At 63.1% G+C, this 24,749-nt stretch overlaps 1 protein-coding gene across 5 annotated transcripts in view; it reads right to left on the bottom strand.

Moving 5' to 3' along the window:
• RNF144A (ring finger protein 144A) overlaps window positions 1-24,749 on the bottom strand; it is a 52,698-nt gene that overhangs the window by 15,036 nt on the left and 12,913 nt on the right. For 2 of the 5 annotated variants that reach the window (XM_079792480.1, XM_079792477.1), the window contains exon 2: window positions 184-329. In XM_079792480.1, coding sequence (XP_079648606.1) covers window positions 184-318 — 135 coding nt within the window. In that variant the 5' untranslated portion in view covers window positions 319-329. Of the gene's footprint in view, window positions 1-183; window positions 330-1,188; window positions 1,246-10,327; window positions 10,426-19,744; window positions 20,427-24,749 lie in introns of those variants that run through there. The other 3 variants (XM_079792476.1, XM_079792479.1, XM_079792478.1) reach the window with 3 other exon arrangements.

The following is a 24,749-nucleotide window of genomic DNA, read 5'->3' as shown; positions in this document are numbered from 1 at the left end:
GGGTGGGGTGTGCGGGAGGCCGCCGGTCCAGGATTCTCTCTCATCGTGGATGTTTCTCTCTCTCCCCCTCTCCCCTCTCCCCGCTTCTCTGGAATCCACACAAACACACATGTGACCCAAAACAGGTGTGGTCTGCAGACCGGGACGCAGACCCCGACGCCCTGCAGAGGCCCGTGCACCCACCAGCGTGCAGAAGACGCAGCGGCACTGGGCCAGGGTGGTCATCTGCTCCACCGGGTACTCGCCGAGGCACAGCTTGCACGACACCAGCGGGTCCAGGGCCAGGTCCCACGTGGGCCGGTACCACGCCGTGGTCATGGCCGAGCAGTCTGCGGAGAGAAGGCGCGGTCAGACCCCCCCTCCCCCTGCGCCGGGGCAGGCAGGGGCCGCGTCTCCCGGCTGCAGCCTGGAGGGGAGACCCGGGCGGGGGCCGAGGCCCTGCCGCTGACCCTGGGGTTTCGGGGACCCACTGGGGTGCTCGGAGAGGTTCCCCAGAGGCCCCTGACCTGGGTCTGCGGGTGGTTCCTTCCCCGTGTGGATGGTGACAGTCAAGGTTAGATGGTGAGAGACCCCCCCGGCCCACACTTCCCTCCATCCCTCTGAGGGCCACTGAGTAAGGGGACCCCCCGCCCCCGCGCCAGCACCCAGGCCAGGAGGGCAAAGCCTTAGCAGCCGGAGGTGCTTCTGCTGAGAGAGCCGTCGATGGGGGCGGTGACCTCGGCCCCGGTGACCTCGGGAGGGACCCCGCCTTCCACCCTGGCTCCATCCACACCCCAGGGCGGCCCGAACCTCGGAAACGGCCCAGGCTCCATGGCCTCCTTACGCCCTGGCAGGTCCCGGTCTGCTCGCTCGGGGACCTCTGTGTCACACCCAGCACACCGTGGAGGCGAGGCCCACGCCCCATCCTCGCGACACACGCTGGCCCTCCCCACCCAGAGGTCAGGGTTCGACTCCAGGTCCGGCACATGCCCGTGTGGTGGGCTCCATCCCCAGCTGGGAGCGTGCAAGAGGCAGCCGCTCAATCCATGCTTCTCTCTCATCATGGATGTCTCTCTCTCTCTCCCGCTCCCTTCCTCTCTGGGATCAATAAAACGTATTTGAAAATGACCCCGTGACAAGACGAGGCAGAACATGGGATTCTGGGCAAAATCAGGGCCCAGGGCCCTGCTGGGGACCACCAGCCCTCACCTGCGGTCACGCGAGACTGGAAGTGTCCTGCCTGGCCGGGCGGCTCGGGGGTTGAGTGTCGACCTAGGAACCAGGAGGTCACGGTTCGATTCCCGGTCAGGGCACAGGCCCGGGTTTCAGGCTCCAACCTCGGGCGGGGGGGAGGGAGGAGCAGCCGACCCATGATTCTCTCTCTTCATTGATGTTTTTCTCTCCCTCCCTCTCCCTTCCTCTCTGAGATCAATAATAAAAATGTTTTTTAAAAAAGAATACTGGCAGTGTCCTCCAGGGGGCAGTGGCGGCTCGCTGCTGGGAGGGGCGGGGTGGCTGTGCTGAAAGGCCTGGGTCCGAGTCTCCAGGCCCGGGGCAGCGTCTCGGGGTAAACAGATGCTCTGGAATCAAGGGGCGTGAGGTCCAGCTCTCGCTGGGCCCTGGGTGCGCGATGTTGGGGAGATCACCCTCCCTCCTGCGTTTCCAAACCCGAGTCCCCGTCACCTCCACGCACACCTGCTGCGCGCGGGAGCGTCCTCGCATTCCCGGACCGCCGCCTGCTCGGGAAGCGCGTGGGGTCCCGGGCGGACGTGGCCCAAGTGCGTTTCAGAAGGGCGGGAACCGAGGGGTCCCCCTGCCACCGGGAGCCCCCGAAGCCCACCCCCGGCTCTCCTCCCGCCCTAACCACCGCCTGTCACCCAGACCAGGTCCCACGGCGGTCCTCCCAGCCCAGCTCGCCGCCAGCCCCGCGAAAGCCCCTTCCTGTTTACATCGCTGCGGAGCCGTGACCCTTCGCACACACTGCAGGCTCGACCTCTCCTTCCTTTCTCCGGGACGGCCGCTTCCGCTTGACCTTGAGATGGCGTGGCTCCCCTCTGCCCTGCCCCCGCCCCCCCCCCCCCAAGCCTTGACCATCTCAGGTCAGACCCTGGCTCCCCAGGCCCATCAGCGTCCCCCTCGAGGGCAGATTCCCTCTGGCCTGCGTTCAAAATCCCGACTCTGATGACAATGGGACCTATTTTACCCCCTAAACGTGCCTGTTGTCCGAGCCCCACGCACAGGACACAGGACAGCGAGGAGGACGGTAAACAGCCCACAGCTGCGAGGCTGAGTGGGCATTTGCTCGGAGTCACAATGCAAAGCAAAGCAAACAGTCTTTGTCCCCCGGGAGCGGGAGCCTTACGAAACAGCCAGCTATTTTAAGAACATCTGGTGGGTTCTGTCCCATCCAAGCAGCTCCGAAGGGTCAGGAGGTCACTGCCCCTTCAGCGCGGGCCGGGCGTGCACGGAGCTGTGACGGGAGACAGCGGGCCGGACGAGGGGACAGAGGGCCGGACGAGGAGACAGCGGAACGGCCGAGGGGACAGAGGACGAGGGGACAGCGGACGAGGGGACAGAGGACGAGGGGACGGAGGACGAGGGGACAGAGGACGAGGGGACAGCGAACCGGACGAGGGGACAGAGGACGAGGGGACAGCGGACGAGGGGACAGCGAACCGGACGAGGAGAGAGCGGAACGGACGAGGGGACAGCGGACGAGGGGTCAGCGCTGCAGGAGCTCAGCCCGAGGGGGCGGTCCAGACCTGAGCAGGCGACGTGGCCACGGAGCCAGGACCCCGTCCCCGGCTGCGGCTGCGGGTCCCGCTCCTCCCACCTGCACCCCTTCAGCGAGCAAAGGGCAGGAAAGCACGGCCAGCCAGTCTCCCCCCCCCCCCCCACCCGCAGCCCCCGCGCTCCTGTCACTGGACAGAACACCTGACTATTTCCGGTCACTGTTGCCCAGGATCAGCCCCCAAATCTGGGAACGCACATCCACGTGAACCTGCAGCGGACGCCACGGCAGCCGCGTCCCATCGCTGCCCGCGCGGGAAGCAGCCGAGGTGCCCCCGAAGGGGAGGACACAGCCCGCGGGCCTCCCCGACGTGGGAGACTGTCGGCTAAGGCGACGCACTCCCACGCCCCGCGGGACACGGAGGACCGCGTGAGACAAGCCGACCGTGAGGGCTGCGCAGACCCTGTCACGGTGCCACCGTGTCATCATCTACATTTGTCAAAGTCCACGGAACACGCAGCACCAAGCGTGAGCCCTCACGTAAATGCCGTGGACCTACGGCGCCCCCAGCAGGCGTCCGCAGCAGCCCTCAGCCTCCACGCCTTCAGGCAGCGACTAGGGTTAGGTGAGGTCAGAAGGGCGACACCCTCATCTCAGGGCACCACCGCCTTGTCCCAGAGGCGCTCCGGGGGCAGGGGCTCCACTAGACTCCAGGCACTCTCAGCTCAGCCACACCCCTGAGGGTCTGGCCCCAAGGAGGAGAGGGAGGAGGGAGGAGGGAGGGGAGGGGAGGGGAGAGAGGGGAGGGGAGGAGGGAGGGAAGAAGGAGAAAGAGAGGGAGGGAAAGGAAGAAGGAAGGAGGAGGGAGGGAGGAGCGAGGAGAGGGGAGGAGGGAGGGAAGAAGGAGGGAGGAGGAGGGAGGGAGGGAGGGAGGGGAAGGAAGGAGGGAGGAGGGAGGAGGAGGGAGGGAGGGAGGGCGCTGCTCTCGTCCTTCCACAGAAACAGGCCACACTCGGCTCACGGGGGCGGAAGAGCAGACACAATGGACAAAGAGGACCCACAGACGGGAGAGGACCCGGCTGGCTGAGCTGCCCCCCCCCCCCCCCCCCCCCCCCCCCCGTCCCAACCTGCCTGAACGGATCCATGAAGACACGGCGCTCAGGAGGCTCCGTGCGCTTGGTAACTCAGCCGCCTGCCCTGCGGGGTGAGCGGCTGCCTGTCACTTGGGCATCGGGACCCACCCTGGCATGGGGCCTGGGCAGCCGGACAGGAAATGCCTGGGTGGGCGGGGGGGGGCGGGGGGCAGGGGAGCCACTGCTTGGAGCCCGCCCCGCCCACCCCATCCCAGTGCAGGCGGCACCCCTGGCAGACAGCAGGCGGCTGCGGGGACGGCCCGAGCGTCCTCAGCAAGCCCAGCTGCGGCTGCCGCTGGGGGGCTGGGGGGCGCCCGGCGAGGACACCGCATCCTCCGCCAGCGGCCGTGGAGGGGTCCCAGCGTAGGCCGGCCGCGGCCTGGAGACGCCCTGGCTCTGGCGGGCCGACCTGCACACCCACCACCCACCGAGCTGGGGCAGCATCTCGAGTGAGCGGCCTCCAGGGCAGAGCCCGGCCCTTCACTCCGAAGACACACAGTGGGGCGCCCTTCTCCAGAGCACCCCAGAGCCCCACACCCGAGCTTCTTAACATTGACCTCAGAGAGGAAGGGGGAGAGAGATGGAAACACCAATGACGAGAGAGAATCATGGACCGGCTGCCTCCTGCGCGCCCAACCCCGGCCTGTGCCCTGACCGGGAATCGAACCCTGACCTCCTGGTTCCTAGGTGGACGCTCAACCCCTGAGCCAGGGCGGCCGGGCCCCACACATGAGCTGTAACTGTCTCCGCAGCGTCCGCGTCCCGGCCTGCCCCCACGCCGGCCAGCCTGGCCCGGCCCCGCAGGAACGAGCCGCTGGGGAGCAAAGACCTGTGACCCACCTCCACGGGCCTCGGAGTCACGACGCCGGCGGCCAGCGGGCGGCGCTGTACCAGTCAGACACGCGGTCCCGGGCTGGGCCGTGGCCTTGGGACTCGCCCTCCTGTGGAGTGGCCTCCTCACTCCCAGGGCTCAGGGGCCGGCAGGAGTCTCGCCCACACCCTCTCCCTGACCCTGTGTCCTGGGCAAACCTCCCCGGGCCACGTTCACACGTTCACCACGTTCACACGTTCACCACGTTCCGACGCCCGTCTTTTCCTGACACGGACTGGGAAGTGGGCAGCCCATACGGGCCTCGGCGGTAAAGCCGGGGGGGGGGGGCAGGTGCCCCATCCCTGCTCTGAACCGATCTCACGCTCTCGGCCCACGGCACCCCGTGCCCTGCCCCCTTCCTGCCGCGGCCGGGGGGGATGGCGTGGGGCTGGAGCGCTCGCCGGCTCAGGGGCGTCAGGTGTGGCTGTCTCCTTCCAGGCGCCGGCCAAAGCCTGTTCCTCGGACACAGCCTGGACGCTCTGGGCTCGGGGCCCGGCCACCCTGGGGGCCCTGGGGGGGGGGCGGATGGAGCAGGGCCACGCGTGGGGGCCAAGGCCTCCGTGCAGGTCCAGGAACCGGGACTGCGTCTCAGCGTGGCCGCTGGTGGCCAGGGACCCTTCCTGACCGTGCGTCCCCGCTCCTGCCCGGACGGGGGTCTCGCCTGCACGGCCGCTGTTGGGCTGGTCCCCCTCTGGGGCACAGAAACGCCCCCTCAGAAAAGACGCCACCACTGTTTCCGACCGGAGAACACGCACTCGCGGCGTGAAGCGACGCCCTCACCTCTTCAAGCCACGGGCCCGGGCGCGGGGAAGGGCGCGGCCTGGTGCCGCACCGACAGGCCCCTCAGGGGCCCGGATCCAACCCCACCCCGCACCCGCGGCCCGGGAGAGGACAGGGCAGTCAGACAGCCCCCCCACCCCGTGTCCCCACGGCCACTGCCAGAGGCCGCCCGTCACCCGGAAATCTGCCGTTTCGCCCCCCGCCCCCCCCCAGGACGAAGGCCAGGTCCTCAGTGTCCTGGGATGGACAGCGAGACCGCGGGTAAGGGGCGTGGCCAAGGTCAGGAGGTCAGGAAGGGCCCACCCCCCGCAGCTCCATCCACCCCCCTCAACGACTTCTGCTTCCCGCGCCTCAGCCACAGGTCCACGCCCGCACCCCTCCGGGAGGGCGCCCCCCACAGGCACTCGGGGGACCCCGAGGCCCCATCTCTGTCTTCCCTGCCCCGCCGGGGAGACCCACGGGCAGAGGACAGATCCCAAGTCAGAGGGGGGGCGTGACCACGGAACCGCTGCGAACGCTGGGAACGTCCCCCCTTGGACCCAGGACCTCGCCCGTCCCGCCATCCCCCACGCGGGGAGCCCCAGAGGCAGAAAACAAAACACAGGACTTACTCAGGATCAGTTCCGACATGGCGGCCAGGACCCCGGTGCCGACACGGAGCTTTCACCAAAGGGTATTCACGGAGCCCGGCCGGTGGGGCTCAGGGGCTGAGCGGCGGCCTAGGAACCAGGTCAGGGTTCGAATCCCTGTCAGGGCGCACGCCCAGGCTGCGGGCTCGGTCCCCAGTGTGGGGCGTGCAGGAGGCAGCCGATCAGTGATTCTCTCCCATCGTTGGTGTTTCTATACGTCTCCCTCCCTTCCTCTCTGGAGTCAATAAAAATACGTTTAAAAAATAATAATTTTTAAAAAAGGAACATTCACAAAGACGGAAGGAGCGCCCGGGCCGACGGCAGGCTCTGCGCAGCCCCAGCTCCTTTGTCTCCCGAGCAGGAAGCTCGGCCCAAGCCCACCCCCGAGGGACTCCCCTGATCCACTGACGCACCCTCCCCTCCCCCCCCAAGCAGATGCGACCTCACCTCATCCTGAGGAAACACCCACCTGGAGCAGGTGCGCCCCAGCCGGGAGCATCCCGCGGGGAACCCCATCAGGGCCTGGGGGACGCCTTGATTTCCAGCCACGGCCACAGCCTGGCTCACTGCCAGGGCCTTCGTGAGGGGTCCTCCGTGGGGGTCCCTCCGTGGGGGTCCTCCGTGGGAGTCCCTCCGTGGGGGTCCCTCCGTGGGGGTCCCTCCGTGGGGGGTCCCTCCGTGGGAGTCCCTCTGTGGGGGTCCCTCCGTGGGGTTCCCTCCGTGGGGTTCCCTCCGTGGGGGTCCCTCCGTGGGGGTCCCTCCGTGGGGGGTCCCTCCGTGGGGGTTCCCTCCGTGGGGGTCCCTCCGTGGGGAGTCCCTCCATGGGGAGTCCCTCTGTGGTGGGTCCCTCTGTGGTGGGTCCCTCTGTGGTGGGTCCCTCCGTGGGGAGTCCCTCCGTGGGGGTCCCTCTGTGGTGGGTCCCTCCGTGGGGAGTCCCTCCGTGGGGAGTCCCTCCGTGGGGAGTCCTCCGTGGGGGTCCCTCCGTGGGGAGTCCCTCCGTGGGGGTCCCTCTGCGTGCAGCCCTGGGTGGCGGGCACGGACGGGAGCGGCCCGGAAGTCGTCTCCGGGCAGGAGAGAGCGGACCCAATAGCGGGTCTCCTGGGATACGGTCTCTTCAGGGTGCAAAGCCTGAGGCCGCCTGAGCGTAGAACGACGGCACCAAAAAGAATGGAACCCGCGAGGCCCGACCCACGTTCTCCTCACGCACAGGGCAGCCCCGCCTCTGACCCAGAGGGGTTCAGGGGAGTCCTGCCTTCCAGGCTGTGGAGGCCCAGCCCCCTGGTCTGCTGGCCACGTGCCCTCTCCTCTCCTGTCTGCTCGCCACGGGCCAACGCGGATACGGTAGGAGGGGGTCCGGGGGGGCGGGGGGGGACACCTGTGTCTCGGCTCCGGACACCTGCGTGCGGCCACGACACGGCTTCTTCACGTCCCCCAGCTCGGGCCCGTGACTCCCGTGACCACGTTACAGGCAGACCCCTCACCCGCTCCTCCACACCTCAGCCCCCCCCCCCCCCCCCGCTCCTGCCTGCAGGCTCAGCCCCGTCCCCGTCCCCGTGTCCCTCCCCGTGGCGCTGACCTCCCCTCCCGGAGCCTCCGCTCCGCGGCAGCGTCCTCACCTGGTCTGCTCACCCCTGTGCAGAGCGCACGAAGGCGACTGAGAGGCATTATCTAGAGCAGGCGTCCTCAAACTACGGCCCGCGGGCCACATGCGGCCCACAACCAATATATTTTTTTAAATATATTTTATTGATTTTTACAGAGAGGAAGGGAGAGGGAAAGAGAGTTAGAAACATCGATGAGAGAGAAACATCGATCAGCTGCCTCTTGCACACCCCCCACCGGGGATGTGCCCACAGCCAAGGTACATGCCCTTGACCGGAATCGAACCTGGGACCCTTCAGTCCGCAGGCCGGCGCTCTATCCACTGAGCCAAACCGGTCAGGGCCCACAACGGAAATTTTTGCGGCCCAGCCAATATAATGATATGAAAGAAACATTTTAACAAAAATTTCGTAACTTAATTTTTACAATATCCTGTTGTACATAATTATTAATAACGAACTACAACGTCACTAATGACTGGTTACTATAATCGTGTTGCATTCATCTCCCTTACGCGCGGGCGCACCATTTCTCCCCACCAATACCGGCAGCGAATGTTTTAGCAGCCGGTGGCCACGCCATTGGTCTTGGACTGACTTGTTTGGTGTGCGCAACAGGAAATATCTCGCTTTCGGAGAAGAGAAAAATAGGTTTATTTGCGTGATGCGTATTCATTTGTGCAGTTACTCAGTGTCTGGTAAGTTAATGTTCAAGAAAAAATATTACTTTTCATTAAAAGGACCTATTGTTTTATGTGAACGATGCCTCGTTTATCTCAGCCCTTTGTCCTCAGCGTGTCTCTATCGGAACAAACCCACGCTTCTGTGAAAATGGAAGCTTTTAGAAAAACAAAAAGAAAATGGAAGCTTTTGGTTTTTGCGGCCACATCCACTCGAACCTCGTTCATCTGGCCGGCGAGCTTCTGAGTCGGACGTGCATGTTCTAGAACGACGCGCCACGAGTAACAGAGCCCGCTCCGCCCAAGCGGTGGGCCCGGCCCCGAGAAGACGCGCCACGGACCTGGGCCGGCACAACATTCGCCGCCCGCACTCGGCGCGGGCAAACGCGGGGTGACACTGTTCGAGGGGTCACCCCTCTGCCTCGCCGGAAGCTTCCCGGCGGCAGGGAGCTCGTGCCCGGGACGCCCGTCACATCGGCCGCCTGGGACGGCGCCGGCGCCACCTGTGTCCAGAGACCGGCGTCCAGGCCCCGCGCTCGGGCTGAGCCGGGAGGGCCTGCGTCCTCCTCCGGGACCTGGGTCGGCCCAGCCAGACCCGCCGCGGCTCCCGCCCTGCACCCCGGTCACTACTGGGCGTGACGGGGCTCGCTCTCCGCGGTGAGACACAGGACGTGTCCTGAGGAAGAAGGACGTGGCGACAGCCGTGGAGACAGACGCTAAGAAACACCCGGGAGGCCGCGCCCGAGGGAGCTTTCCCCGGAATGAAAGCCCGGCCCTCGCCTCCCTCACTCCGCCGCGTGCGACCCGCAGGAGCCCGCCGACCTCCCCCTTCACGCAGGGCAACGGGCGGATTCCGACGGCGCCACGGAGGGCACCCACCCGGGTCAGAGGACAGAGGGCAGAGGTCACCCACTTGGGGTCAGAGGACGGAGGACAGAGGTCACCCACTCGGGGTCAGAGGACGGAGGGCAGAGGTCACCTACCTAGGGTCTGAGGATGGAGGGCAGAGATCACCCACCCAGGGTCAGAGGACGGAGGACAGAGGTCATGCACCCGGGGTCAGAGTACGGAGGGCAGAGGTCACCCACCCGGGGTCAGAGTACGGAGGGCAGAGGTCACCCACCCGGGGTCTGAGGCCATCACCCCGGCCCAGGTGATGAACCTGCGGTGCAGGAAGCATCTCCTCTGTCCCGAGGCCGTTCCTCTCTCCCCGCCCCCGGCTACCCCGTCTGTAAACAGCACAGGCGGGAACTGGGTCTCTCCGGGCGAGCGGAGAAAATGTCTGTTTGTCAACTGTGAGGTCAGGCCGGCGGGGCGGGCAGAGGAGGGGAGGGGAGGCCGGCGGGGCGGGGAGGGGAGGGGAGGGGAGGGGAGGGGAGGCACGTCCCCACCAGGCCTCCTGCGAGTGGGCACGGAGCCCTCACTACGGCCGCGGCCGCAGGACACGCTTCAATTACGGGAGCAGCTTGCTGCGCCCAGAATACAGCGGGCGAGCTGGGTTTGCGGCGAGGAGTGGGCGGTCGCTGGCTCGGCGGGCGGTGCCAACGGGGTTTGTCCTGGCGAGAGTCCCAACTGGCTCGCTCCCGTGTCCCGAACGCTCGGGGCTCCGGCTCCACCCTGCTCCCCGCTCCCCGCACGTTCCGTCCTTTTAAACACACGTTCTTACTGACCTCAGAGAGGGAGGGAGACACCAGTGATGAGAGAGAACCCGGACCGGCTGCCTCCTGCACGCCCCCACTGGGATGGAGCCCACAACCTGGGCGTGCGCCTCAACCAGGGCTCAAACCGCGACCTCCTGGTTCCTAGGTCAACGCTCACCCCGAGCCACGCGGCCGGGCGGCGTGTTATCGCTTTCACATCTAAGCACGCCTCTGGGAAAGAAACGCCATCGGGACAGGAATCTAATCCCAGGAAGCGACCGACCTTCAGAGGGCGAGGCCGGGCCGTGAGATCCCCGCTGACGTCACATCGGACGCAAGGAGAGAGACAAGGGTTTGTCCTTCCTTCCCAACCGCAAACGGGTCCCCTGTGCTCGAAGGGAAAGACGAGAAAAGGCGTAAAGAAAACAAACGACAAACCCAAAAGCCAGGAGGGTATGGGGGGGGGGGGGGCAGGTTTGTTTCAAACACAGAGCAGGGAGCAGGGTTCTTCCAAGTCGCTCTCTCTCTCACACACACACACACACACACACTCACACTCACACACACTCACACACACTCACACTCACTCACACACACACACACACTCACACACACACACTCACTCACACACACACACTCACACTCACACACACTCTCACACACACACACACACTCACACACACACTCACACACTCACTCACACACACTCACACACACACACTCACACACACACTCACACTCACACACATACACACTCACACACACACTCACACACTCACACACACACTCACACACTCACACACACACACTCACACACACACTCACACACACACACACACTCTCACACACACACTCACACACACACACTCACACACACTCACACACACACTCACACACACTCACACACACACTCACACTCACACACTCACACACACACTCACACACACTCATACACACACTCACACACACTCACACACACACACACTCACACTCACACATACACACACACACTCACACACACACTCACACACACACTCACACACACACTCACACATACACACACACACTCACACACACACACTCACACACACACTCACACACACACTCACACACACTCACACACACACACTCACACACACACTCACACACACTCTCACACACACACTCACACACTCACACACACACTCTCACACACACTCACACACACACACTCTCACACACACACACACTCACCCCTTAGCTGGCATCAACCGCCCCATGAGCTCACAATCCCGTCAGTGCCGAGGCCGCTGCCCGCCCTCTCCGGGGCCTTCGGGCTCAGGAAGTAAACAGACTGGGGGGGCCGGGGGGGGGCTGGGAGAGCCGCCGACTCCCGGCAGTCGGGTGTGGGAGCAGGAGGCGCACAGCCACGCCGCCCACTCGTGTGCAGACACAACCCCAAGACCCCTCCTCTCCCAGGCGAGGAAGCCGAGGCCAGAGGAGGCTGGGCAGGCGGAGCGGCCGGTCTGTGGCCCTGCGGCCCCCCCTCCCGCGTGGGGCTGCTCTCCCGCACGCTCCCTCGTGGCTGCGCGAGCTTCCTCCCCAGGTGTCTGCCGGCGCCGCGTGCCCGCCCTGGCCGCTCTCGCCACCGGAACCGGGAACGGGCTCGGACTCCACTTCAGCAACACAGGAGCCGAGCCCCCGGCCCCTCAGGGCGCCTGCGGAGGCAGGAGCCAGCGTCCCTGGGCCCAGCCCAAGGCCAGAGGGCGACCCCGATTCTACAGGCATCACACCTGACTGGAGACAACAGTCTGCTCCCCAAAAGCTGCCGTGAACCCTGGGGTCTGAACCCCGACGCGTGCGGGCCGCGGGGGCAGCCTCTGGGCCGGCGAACGCCACGCCCTGATGGCCCAGCCCCGTGGCCGGCAAACCGCGGCTCGTGAGCCACATGCGGCTCTCTGGCCCCTTGAGTGTGGCTCTTCCACAAAATACCTCGGCCTGGGCGAGTCTGTGTTGAAGAAGTGGCGTTAGAAGAAGTTTAAGTTTAAAAGATTTGGCTCTCAAAAGAAATTTCAATCGTTGTGCTGTTGGTATTTGGCTCTGTTGACTAATGAGTTTGCCGACCGCTGGCCAAGCCCACGGAGGCGGGAACACACGGCACCCGTCTCTCTCCACGGCCTGTATTCTCAGGTGCGTGCGGCCAAACGTGGGGGCGTGGCATCTGCATGGAGGTGTCGGGCCCACCTCCCCGCCCCCCGCCCCCCCCCCCCGGCACTCCCCGCCCGGCACCCCCCACCTGGCACCCCCTGCCCAGACGCACAGAAACGGGCTGATGGGGACGGGTGGCCGGCCCAGGACCTTCGGGAAATCGGTTACGGTCACGTGGGCTCGCCCAGAACAGGGGCCACGTGGGCTGTGGCTTTGGCGCAGATGCCACATCCACTTCCCGGAGCTCCCACCATGACTCAGAGGGCGGCCCCGTGACGGCCGGGGTCCCAGCCGCTGCGCGACTTGGGAACTGCCCGAGGGACACACCTCGCCTCTCGAGGTTCCCGCTGAGACGCCCACGGGGGGGGGGGGGGGGGGTAGGAGGGGTTCTCTCTACCAGGCTGCTCTCAAAACACAGCTCCTTTTCCTCCTAAACGGGTGGCTGCTCCGGGTGGAAGGACGGACGGAGAGCCTGCCCTCTCTGTCTGTCCCTCTGTCCGTCCGTGCGTCGCTGTCACAGCCGCCAGCTGGGTTTGTCTGTGCGTCCGTCCTATGGGCGCAGCGGGAAGCCCTCTGAGAGCCGGACCCCGCCATGTGCTGGGGCCATTCTGGAACCCCCACCAGCTCGGGGGGTGCTGGGGGGCCGCCTCGCTGTCTGTCCCCGAGGACCCCGCTGCCCGGCGCTTCCGCAGCTCCTGTGGGAACCGGGCTGGCATCGGGGCTCTGGCACGCCAGCTGGGTCTGGCTGGCCTTTCGGGGAGCCGGTGACAGCCGCCAGCACGTCCCACACCCGTGGGGTCGGGGAGCTGGGCGGTGGGCGGGGAGGAGCCGTGGACACGCCGGCCCAGGAGCAGCGTGCGGTCTGTCCGCTGGAGAGTCGGTCCCAGAGGGACCAGTGACGGCCCGAAGCCAACAAGACAGAGACCGCAGCGGGGCCTGCATCACCGTCTCCCTGCGGCAGACACGGGCCACCGCCGGGCCTCCCACCGGCCGCCGGGCCAGGCCACCGGGGCGCCAGCCGCAGACCCAGGCCCGGCCCCAGGAAGACACGCACGCCGGGTCACCCCGCGCAACGTCCAGGCGTGCTCTGGATGAACGGAGCTGTGACCTGGGAGGGAGCGCCCACTTCCCCGCTGGGTCTCCTCCTGAGGGGGGAGAGGGGAGGGGAGGGGGAGGGGGGAGGGGGAGGGGTCTGGCGGCAGGAGGGCCTGCAGGGGCCCAGAGAGCGAACCAGTCCGGCCCCATTGGCCCGAGTGGCCTTGGCTTCACGTTGGTCCACGTGCCCTGTCAGGTCAAGGGCGTCCCGTTTCTGTTCGCCGGGCTGGGTTTGAGGATTTAATCACCGCGGCGGCTGGGTTACCAAAGGCGGCCCTCCTTCCCTGGGCGGTCACACGGCCTCCCCTTCCTGTGCCGCGTCCCGGGGGGCCCTCCAGCGGGAGCCCCTCTGCTGTGCACCCCCAGACGGATCGAGCGTGTCCGACTGTCGGGTGTTGTTTTTTCTTCCCAAACACACATCGGAAGAACATCTGGGTTCTATTTGCTCGTATTTTGTTTTAAATTTTTGTTTCTTGACTCACGAGTGAGGTTAGCCGGTATTTTTCTTTAACTGCTTTTGTCTGATTTCGAGGGAGCGCCCCCCCCCCCCCCCCGCCCATTTTTATGTTTTTCCTGCTCCTTGCGAGATTCCGCGTCTGTTTGGAACAACGGCCCGCGGAACGCGGCAGGCTCCGAGGACAGCGAGGCCTGCGCCGTCTTCGCTGGGCGGTCCCTCTTACTCAGCGTTTTCACGGCTCGTAAAGCGACTGGAACGCCTCTTTCTTTGTGGGTCTGTTTTCTTAAATTGCGGTTTTCCCAGACTCATGGCTTCCTACGTGACGCGTTAAAACCAGCACAAATCGGCCCCTTTAGGGTGACGTCTCCGAGGCCCCGACATCTCACTGCGGCTGCACGGGGAAGCGACAGGCTCGCCCGCTCCTCCCAGGGAAGAAGCCGCGCGCCGAGAGTGCCTGCGTTCGCGAGCTCGTGGGGCAGGAAGCGGCCAAGCCGGGTCCCCCTGTCCCCGAACGTGACTGCTGGTCTGGCTCCACCTCCCACTGGCTTCACGTGGCCAAACCCGAAAAGGGGCGAAGGACTTGAACAGACAGACAGACAGACAGACGGCCCCCAGTGTGTGGAAGAGGCTCAACGTCACGCATCATCAGGGAAACGCAAATCAGAACCACACCCGGCACCGCCTCACCCGTTGGGACGACCGTCATCACAACGACACGGAACGTCGGTGCTGGCGAGGCTGTGGGGCGGGACCCGCCTGCGCCGTCTGTGGGCCGGAGCTGGCACGGCCTGGCGTTTCCTCAAACTGTTAGACGCGGCCCCCGGGGGTGATGTAAAGGAAGCGACCTCGCTAACGGGAACGGGGGTCTGTGCCGCGGCCACCGCGGCCTCAGTCACAGTGGCCGAGACGCGGACACGCCCAGCGTCGGCGGACAGCTGGACGGACAGGGAAGAGGTGCGTGTACGGCAGGGGCTGCTGTTCAGCCTCGAAGGAGCAGGACCCGCTGCCGCCTGCGCCCACGGGACTCCCTGAGGGTCTGGGCCGGGAGGGGCGTTCGGACTCTTCTCAGGGCTCCTGGGCTCCTGCTCAGACGGCTCCCACACGCCTGTCTGTGGGTGTGCTTTCCACCGTCACCGCCCGCCACGGTGTCCATGGCTGTGGCTCAGACCCTGAGGGTCCAGACCACGTGGCCTGAGGGTCTGTCTGCTCAGGCTCTCCTGGCGCCTCCCTGTGCAGGCGCCACAGGTCTCGGTGGGGAGCGGGCAGGGGGGAGGGGGCGCTCACACCCAGCCCCCCCCCCCCGGCTGGGCTGTGTCCTGGGCCCACACCCTCCGCGGTCACCGCAGTCAGAGAAGCTTAAGGCAGAGACCGCCCCTTTCCTCGGTCCTCCCTCACGGCCCCAGCGTGCAGCCTTGCAGATCGCAGGTGACCTTGCCAATGACTGACAGGTGACCTTGCCGATGACTGACAGGTGACCTTGCCGATGACTGACAGGTGACTTGTAGATGACTGACAGGTGACCTTGCTGATGACAGGTGACCTTGCTGATGACAGGTGACCTTGCCAATGACTGACAGGTGACCTTGCCGATGACAGGTGACCTTGCCGATGACAGGTGACCTTGCAGATGACTGACAGGTGATCTTGCAGACGACTGACAGGAGACCTTGCAGACGACAGGAGACCTTACCGATGACAGGTGACCTTGCCAATGACTGACAGGTGACCTTGCAGATGACTGACAGGTGACCTTACCAATGACAGACAGGTGACCTTGCAGACGACAGGTGACCCTGCAGATGACAGGTGACCTTGCCCATGACAGGTGACCTTGCCGATGACAGACAGGTGACCTTGCCGATGACAGGTGACCTTGCCGATGACTGACAGGTGACCTTGCCGATGACAGGTGCGCGGTGAATGTCCGCTGCCCAGTGTGTCCGCGGACATCACCCGTCCCAGGGAGCGGGTCCTCTCCTGCCTCGGCCTCCCCGCCGCTCCAGTGGGCGTGGGAACGCTGAGAGGCTCGGGCTCCGAGGCGAGAGGGCGGGGCCTCGCCCAGCACACAGAGAGATGACCAGCGCTCAAACCAAACGAACAAGGAACGAGGAACGTCAAGTGAAAGACAGAGACACTGCAACGGAGATACATGTGGTTTTCACGCTTTATTTTCACGGAACCTGCGGCCACAGCAGCTCACAACGGCCCCTGGAAATCTGGAAGTATCGCTGGCCGACCCCTCGGCCGCTCGAGGCCCAGAACTGAGCGGTTGCTGTTGCCGCTCGGTCGGAGCCGAAGGACCCGAGCGGCGGGGCCAGGGACGGGCGGGCTGTGCAGACGCCGCGGCCCGGGGCGGAGTCAGGCCCAGGCCCCAGATTCACCGGAGATTGCTTTTGGTTTGTTTTTTTTTTTTTTACTCATCACGTTCTCCACTCGAGGAAAACAAAACAAAACTCTCAGATGTCGCTCCTGGGACCACAGGACGAGGTGCCGGTGGCTCCATCCACGGAGACCTTCCCGTCAGCCTCAGCGCCGGGAAACAGCGCAGGCCCCGCCGCAGGCCCCTGTCCGGAGGGTCGGCCTCCCCCACACGAGTCTGTAAGAGGAAGCCGGCGCTGCTGCAGGCCTGACATTTGCTGCAGACAGGCTGGGGGAGGGAGCGAGGGGCAGCTGAGCGCCAGGGGCCTGCAGGGGCTGCACCGGGCGCTGCAGTGACCTCCTGACACCCCAGGGGATGTCTCCCCTCCTCCCCGCCCCCCGGAGCAGCGGTCCCCTCGGACCAGCCTCTCACGGGCCCCCTCTGCTTGTCCCCGGGTTCGGCAGCCCCTGACCTCCTGAGCTAGACACACTCACACATCGAGGGCGTTCCAGTCGCGGCCTCCTGCTTCCGGGGCGCTTACAGCTGCCCGGCGACCCCTCTGTGCGCCCCCTTTCCAGAGGACTTCCCACGCCTCCCCTCGCCCCCTCCTCTGCCATGACTTTGTTTCCATTTCACAGAGAACAGAAGCCGCCGGAAGACCGCACAGCCTCCTGCTCTGGGTGCCCCCGGCCGGCACCCACATGTCCATCACAGTCCATCCCCCAGGAACTGTCTGCGTCCCCCAGCGTCCACATCCCCCCGTGACAGACGCACCTCTCTCTCCGCTCAAGAGCCTCTCTTGGCGACCCTCGGCCCCCAGCGCCCCTGTCATTCCCACCAGCGTGTGCATGTACTGCCAACGCCCTGCTGCTGGGCTCAGGGGGTGGGCATCGACCCAGGAACCAGGAGGTCACGGTCCGACTCCCGCTCAGGGCACATGCCAGGTTTCGGGCCTGATTCCCAGTGGGGGGCGTGCAGGAGGCAGCCCATCCATGGTTCTCTCTCATCACTGATGTTTCTCTCTCTCTCCCCCTCTCCCTACCTCTCTGAAATCAATAAAAATAAATATTAAAAAAATATATGTCCTATATAATAAAGAGCTAATATGCAAATGGCCCTCACGCCGTAAGGGCTCAGACACTCAACACTGGGGAGAGAGGAATGGGGACCAGCCAGGCTGTGGCCCGGGAGAGGGACAAGCCACCCACCCCATGGTCCCCTGCAGCTGCAGCTGGCCCGGGCGAAGCCAGCCCGGGTCTGGGTGCCTACGGCTGGCCGGAGGAGGGAATCCTGGGTCCCAGGTGCGGGGCGAGGCAGAAGCAGTTAGGGATGATCAGGGGCAATCAGGCCAGCAGGGGAGCAGTTAGGGGCAATCAGGAAGGCAGGCAGAAGGGTTTGGGGCGATCAGGCAGGCAGACAGGCGAGCAGTTAGGAGCCAGCGGTCACGGATTGCCAGAGGCAGTTGGACATCCCCCGAGGGGTCCCGGATTGGAGAGGGTGCAGGCCGGGCTGAGGGACCCCTGACCCCCCCCCCGTGCACAAATTTTGTGCACCGGGCCTCTAGTCTAAAAATAAAAAAATAAATAAATGACTAACGCTCCCCAAGAAACACGATCCTGTGGCCTCATTTAGCCCCGGCCTGGCTCCCCTCCTGGAAGCGGTGGCAGCCATCCGTGTCCCCGATGCTCCCCTCCACCCTCCCCCCCAAACCCACACCAGCTGGGCGTGCTGCCGCAGCCGCCGAACCCACATGGCATTTCACCGTGTTTGCCAAAGCCACCGCTGAGCTGCAGGCGCGGAGCCAACGCCCAGCGCCCGGCCCCCGCTCACCCGGCCCATCGGGACACCGCTCCTCGCCCCGCCCGCCTGGGGCCATTCCCTGGGGCCCCCGACAGCCACACTCGGGACCCCGCCTCTCGGTCCGTTCCCCCTGGGTCTCCCCTGCTGGCTTTGCCTCTGGGCCTCAGGAAGCAGAAGGGCCCAGGGCCCAGACCGCCCCCCTTCCCCCCTCGCTGGGACCTCATCTCACCTCACCCTTTAAACGTCACCCCGCAACTCCCACGGCGTTTCCAGCCGGCCACGGTCTCCAGCGCACGTGTGGGCACGACCGCCACGCAGCCTCCCCGTGGGCGTCCCGTCGTCCCAAACGCGACATGTTCAAAACGGGGCTCCCGCCCTCTTGGCGCCTAAACCGCCTCCACCTGCAGACTTGCCCACCTCAGGCGGCGACAGCGTCATCCGAAACCCACGACACCGCCTACACGTCCTCCCACGCCGCCATCTGCCGGAGCGCACGGCTGATCTGCACACGCACCCAGAACGGCCACGCTCCCCACCTCGGCTCGCAGGGGAGCAGGCCCGGCTCTCTGTCGTCTGAATCTCCCCGGGCGTCAATGGACTCTCCAATGGCCTCTAACTGTCCCTGACCCGCCTCTCCCTCCCCCCCACCCCCCGCCTGCGCTATCACCAACGCAGAGGCCGAGGCGAGCCCATGAACGTGGGTGCAAATCCCGTCCCTCCTCTGCTTCAACCCTGCGCCCACTTCCCATCGTAAAACCTCGGCTCCCCCCAAGAATCGGCAAGGCCAGGTAAGGGGTTCCTGCGAGCCCTGAGGACACGCCCGGGCTCACTGCTCCCACGCCCCCCCCAGACCCCCCCCTGCCCCCGACGCTGCCCCGCCCACTCGCTGGTGTGGTGGGGCCACGGCCCCGGCCCTGCCTCCTTCTCCCTGCAACACTCCTGCTCCCGACACTAAACAGTGACTCCCAGCTTCCCACACTCCTTAAATCCATGGTCAATGTCGCCTTCCCAGCCCCTTCCATTTAAAGCTACGCCCGCCCCTTTTTCTCTCCTCCACATGCCCATGGAACACAGCGTGTCACCTGCTGCTGTCCTGCCCGTGGCATCGGCCTGTCCCTCCCTGCCTGTCCCCTCCCCCCGCCCCGCACGCCGAGAGCAGGGCTCGTGTCTGTGTCCCTGGATTCCGAGTCAGAGGAGCGCCCGGCACGGCCAGGAGCCCAGCCCACATGATCTCCATGAAGAAGGAGCCGGTCAGGCCCCAGACGCACCCTCTGGCCTTCCTACCCTGCTCCCCGGCCTCCGGCACGCGGCATCGTGCTCCCGGGCTGTGAGGAGCCGGGCGTGAGGCCCTGCGTGGGGACCTTTACACAACGTCACCGTAACAGCACACACACTGCGCCGAGGTCCCACCTCACAGTCGTCCCGGGACGGGGCTGGGCCACGGCTCCTGTGGGGTGGCTCGCGTGGCGTGGAGACGCCCTTACTGGTAGGCCTTCTGTCTTCCCCGGGCACGGCCTGCGAGTCCACTAACACCGTGGTCGGCAAACTCATTAGTCAGCAGAGCCAAATACCAACAGCACAACGACTGAAATTTCTTTGGAGAGCCACATTTTTTAAACTTAAACTTCTTCTAACGCCACTTCTTCAAAATAGACTCGCCCAGGCCGTGGTATTTTGTGGAAGAGCCACACTCAAGGGGCCAAAGAGCCGCAGGTGGCTCGCGAGCCGCTGTTTGCCGACCACTGCACTAAGAAGACGGCAATGAAGCTTTGCCAATTCAAACCTTCCAAAGGCCAAGTTACCTCTGAGAAGCCTGGGGAGGAGGAGACAGACTGTCTTCTGGCCAAATCCTGGTGTCCAGGTGTGCCGGGTCCGGGCGTGCCGGGTCCAGGTGTGCCAGGTCCAGGTGTGCCGGCATTCAGGTGTGCTGGGTCCAGGTGTGCTGGGTCCAGGTGTGCCGGGTCCAGGTGTGCCGGCATTCAGGTGTGCTGGGTCCAGGTGTGCTGGGTCCAGGTGTGCTGGGTCCAGGTGTGCCGGGTCCAGGTGTGCTGGGTCCAGGTGTGCCGGGTCCAGGTGTGCCGGCATTCAGGTGTGCTGGGTCCAGGTGTGCTGGGTCCAGGTGTGCTGGGTCCAGGTGTGCCGGGTCCAGGTGTGCCGGCATTCAGGTGTGCCGGGTCCAGATGTGCTGGGTCCAGGTGTGCCGGGTCCAGGCGTGCCGGGTCCAGATGTGCCAGGTCCGGGCGTGCCGGGTCCAGATGTGCCAAGTCCAGGTGTGCCGGCGTTCAGGTGTGCCGGGTCCAGATGTGCTGGGTCCAGGTGTGCCGGGTCCAGGTGTGCCGGGTCCAGGCGTGCTGGTGTTCAGGTGTGCCCGTGTGCAGCAGTGCCTCAGCGGGCTCCTCGCCTCATGCCCGGCCACGCGTGTGGAGAAGTGGGACAAGGTGTCCGGGCACCGCAGAGTGTCTCGGCCAGCAGGCCACCGAGCACCTGGGAAGCAGGAGGGGCACGGGGCTCAGAGAGCGGCCTGCAGGGGGAAGGGAGCGCACGGCCGTCCCGCGGCTGCATCCGTGTGCACAGGTCACCCCGCAAAGCCAGCCTGGAGCCAATACGCACCGAACATTCTGTCAGCCTCTTACCCGTCTCATCACCCGTGTGCATATCGACACAGACCTGTGACCGGCCACCCGGCCTCATGTTACAGAAATGGGCCAAAAGGGGCCCTCATTCACCTATCTGATCGGCAGCGACTGGGAATTCTGTGGCTGAATAAAACTTCAATACTGTTCACTGCGGTACAGCAAGACTTCCACTTCTTAGGAATATAGTAACGGGTGCCATTGGAAAACTACCTGGAAGGGGGTAAAATATAAACCACACATACCTTTGACCCCCACATGCCACCCTGAGAATTTACGCTATGCCTGGCCTGGCACCAACGTGTCATAGGTAACTAACAGCATATCCTTGGCAGCACGCGGGACAGGCAGAGACACTGGGGAGCCACCGAGGAGCCATGACGGGGGACACGTGGAATAAGACATGTAGTGTCACCCCGGAAGTGAGAATGAGCTGGACCCCCAGGTGTCGGTAGGAACTGGTGTCGAAGATCGAACAGCAAAAAAAGAAAAGGCGTCGCAGAAAGCAATGCCTATAAATCCAACTGTGAACACACTTATTGGGGAAACGCTGACACCCCTGATTTTTCTAGAATTTAAAAAACAAAAGGAAAGCCGGTAGCAAATCACGTCCTCTTCACCTGGCCTCTCTCTGGCCCCATTTTCCTTACTGCTGCCCAGGTTACGGCGCTTTTTCAGCTGAAGGTTTTGGTGTGTGCGTGACCCTGGGCTACACACACCGAGAGAAAAGACTTGCTTTCTGCGGACCTCACGGAAGATCCACAATGAAGCAGGGTGAGCCCTCCTTCGGAAAACTGCTGTTGGAACGACTCCGTTATTCTCAGACAGTCCCTTATTCTGTAGGTCAACTCTGTTATTTTTAGATAGTCCCTTACCCTGGGAAGTAACTGTTGTTGTTGTTGTTTTTTAAATAATATATTTTATTGATTTCAGAGAGGAAGGAAGAGGGAGAGATAGAAACATCAATGATGAGAGAGAATCATTGATTGGTTGCCTCCTGCACACCCCCTACTGGGGATCAAGCCTGCAATCCAGGGATGTGCCCTTGGCCTGAATCGAACCTGGGACCCTTCAGTCCACAGGCTGATGCTCTATCCACTGAGCCAAACCAGCCAGGGCTGAAATAACTGTTTTTGTTTAAGTAATAGGAAAAGATAAACTTAACTGTCTGACCTTGCAAGCTAGCCGTCTAAGGCAGCGGTCGGCAAACTCATTAGCCAACAGAGCCAAATATCAACAGTACAAATATCAAAGCGATTGACATTTCTTTTGAGAGCCGAAAACCGACTTCTGTGCATGGGCCACGAAGTTTCCATCGCACTGTACGCGCGCGCCCGCACGTGGTATTTTGTGGAAGAGCCACACTCAAGGGGCCAAAGAGCCGCATGTGGCTCGCAAGCCACAGTTTGCCGACCACTGATAATAATTCCCATATTCTCGTGCCAAGTGTTAGCTCACTGTGACCTCAAGGTTGCAAACTGTTTGTAACAACCACCTACACTGAGCTCTCTGTGAAATCTGCAGACAGAGAAGCTCGAAGAGCACAAATACGGGAGACCTCCTGCATGTTGTTTGCTCAGAGATTTGGAAGCGACACCTCCCTCGGGGCCGCGCCATCGACTCCTAATTAACGGGCTCATGGAGGCGCCCTGCGTCTCGCTGGCTGACTCACGCTACAACCGTGAGCGCAGCCTGTCGCCGCCTCTGCACCAACACCCCACGGAAAGCCCCCCCCCCCCCCCCGCCGCTCCGCATTCGTCCACCACGAGTGGCCCGCACCGACGCCTGCCCCGGAGGCAGAGCCCGCGCCTCCCCTGCCGGACCCGCGGGACACGGGGAGCCCTCGGCCTCCCAGCCTCTCGCGCTCCAGGCGGAGGCTGTCTCCTGGCTGCCGCTGAATCCCAAGCCCCAACTTCGAACATCCCCGGAGCTGCCCGCGGGCCAGCGTCCGCAGCCTTCCGTGGAGGGCTCCGCACGCGGGGTCCGTGTGACGTGCAGATGAATGGAGGTCTTGTCCGGCCCCCACAAAGCTGCCTCTGTTCACGGGCTGCACACCAACGGCTGGCACGCGGGAGACAGAGGCCCTCAGTCTCCCTTCCCGTGGCCCTGCCCAGCGACGCCCCGTCTGCCTGCTCCGGGGGCGGGGTGGGGGGGGTCACAGGTCACAGGCTGCTCGGGACAGAGCGCACTCGCCAGCTCGCTGGCTGCCAGTTCACGACAGGAGCTGTATTCTCATTCTCTCGCTGTGATAAGGGCGTGTGGCTAATTCTGCCATCACCCGCGTCAAAGAAATGACTCTCGAAAGTGAGTCTGATTGGGAGGCATTGAAGCATCCATCTTAGATAAACACTGCTGTTTGAAATGTTAACCCTGCTTTTTGGCTTCTGTAGATCCTTGCTTGCTTAAAAAACAAGGAAAATGAGACTACTCCCACCTCAGAGAGGCCATTAAACCTTCCCCGGACAAAGTTATCGGTGCTGGCGCCAGGCCAGGCCTCTGGTTGAGGTCTGAAGGCCCCAGCACATAGGGGGCTCTTTAAGAACTTGCAAAGGGGGCCGGAAACACCCCATATTTGGGAGATAAAAAAGGTAAAAACATATAAATAGGGAAAGTTCCTCCATGTGGGGGCCCAGGATTGGAGAGGCATTTTCCCCTGGACCCGCGCGTAACCGATGTGACTGCATCTCTCTAGGTGTTGCTTGGTTCCTCTCCGGTTTTCGGTAACGGCGTCAGCCAGCTCACACAGAGCCCGCTGACTGGCCCCACCGCCACTGAGCGGGGCTCAGACGAAGGCTTCTCATCACAGAGGCGTGTCCCCAGCGAGAAGGCGGTTTCTTTGGGGAGGGGGACACCGCTCACCCTCCCGCCCATCTCGAACGCGAAGAACTCAGAACACATGTCCTTCGACGACGCGGTTTTGAAAGGGAGTACGACAGATTTGTATGTGGTGACAAGAAAAACCTTCACATTAAACAGGAAAAGGAGCAATAGGTAGCAGTTTGCCACTGAAAACCTAGTTCCGACGACCAGCTACCTCAGGCTCAGCGACCTACAGCAGCACAAACCCACACTGCATGCCAACAGGCCAGAAACGTCACAGCCCGGGGAGGCAGAGCAAGCATCCGAACCTGACTGAGCTGTGGCCCCGATGCTGGAATTACTGGCATCAGACAAAGCATTTCGACGACGATGATTAATACACGCATGAAGGGCTCTCCTGGAAAAGGCAGAGAAAATGCAGCAGTAAATGGGTTACAGAAGCAGAAAGATGGAATTAAAAACAATGATCTCAGCCCTGACCGGTGTGGCTCAGTGGATAGAGCGTCGGCCTGCGGACTGAAGGGGCCCAGGTTCGATTCCGGTCAAGGGCATGTACCTTGGTTGCGGGCACATCCCCAGTAGGAGGTGTGCAGGAGGCATCTGATCGATGTTTCTCTATCCGTCTCCCTCTCCCTCCCTCTCTGTAAAAAATCAATAAAATATTTTAAAAAATAACGATCTCAGTAAACACCAGAATGAAGACATGGTCAAGAATGGAGAAAGCCTGTGTTAGGCTCACCAACAGACGGAACACAGCCAGGAGGAAGATCAGTGAGCCTGAGCTGAGGGCAACAGAAAATTCCCGGGTTATAAACAACAACAACAACAACCCACAGAATTAATATATATATACACACACACACCCCAAGGTAACTTCAAAATGTGCAAGATATGCGCGACTGGAAAGAGAAAGAGAGAACAGGGCAGAAAAATATTTGAAGCAAGAACGGCCAAGAGTTTTCCCAAACCAACGACAGACACCACACCGCAGCTTCAGGGTGTTCACAGAATAAATACCAAAAGTGCGCATCGAGGCCTATCATATTCAACTGCAAAAGCCAGACACTGGACTCCTAGAGGAGTGAGAAGAAGAATTGGATCTGATTTCTCTTCAGAAACCACACAAGCAAACAAACCAAAGGTAACAGATAGAGAGCAACTGCAAGCATGGTAGATATTCACCAGCGATAGCAATAATCACTTTAAGTGTGAATAATCTAAATATACCAGTTAAAATACAGAGATTTTCAGAATGGAAAAGAAAAAAGTAAGACTTAACTATATGTTGTCTGAAGAAACACACTTCAAATAAGAAGACTGGTTAACAGCAAAAATAACCATGTGTTAGGTGATT

Source organism: Cnephaeus nilssonii, assembly GCF_951640355.1.
Source record: "Cnephaeus nilssonii genome assembly, chromosome: 15".
NCBI classification, from domain to species: domain Eukaryota; kingdom Metazoa; phylum Chordata; class Mammalia; order Chiroptera; family Vespertilionidae; genus Cnephaeus; species Cnephaeus nilssonii.
The sequence above is the reverse complement of the archived record's forward strand: the minus strand, read 5'-3'. Positions and strand labels throughout refer to the sequence as shown.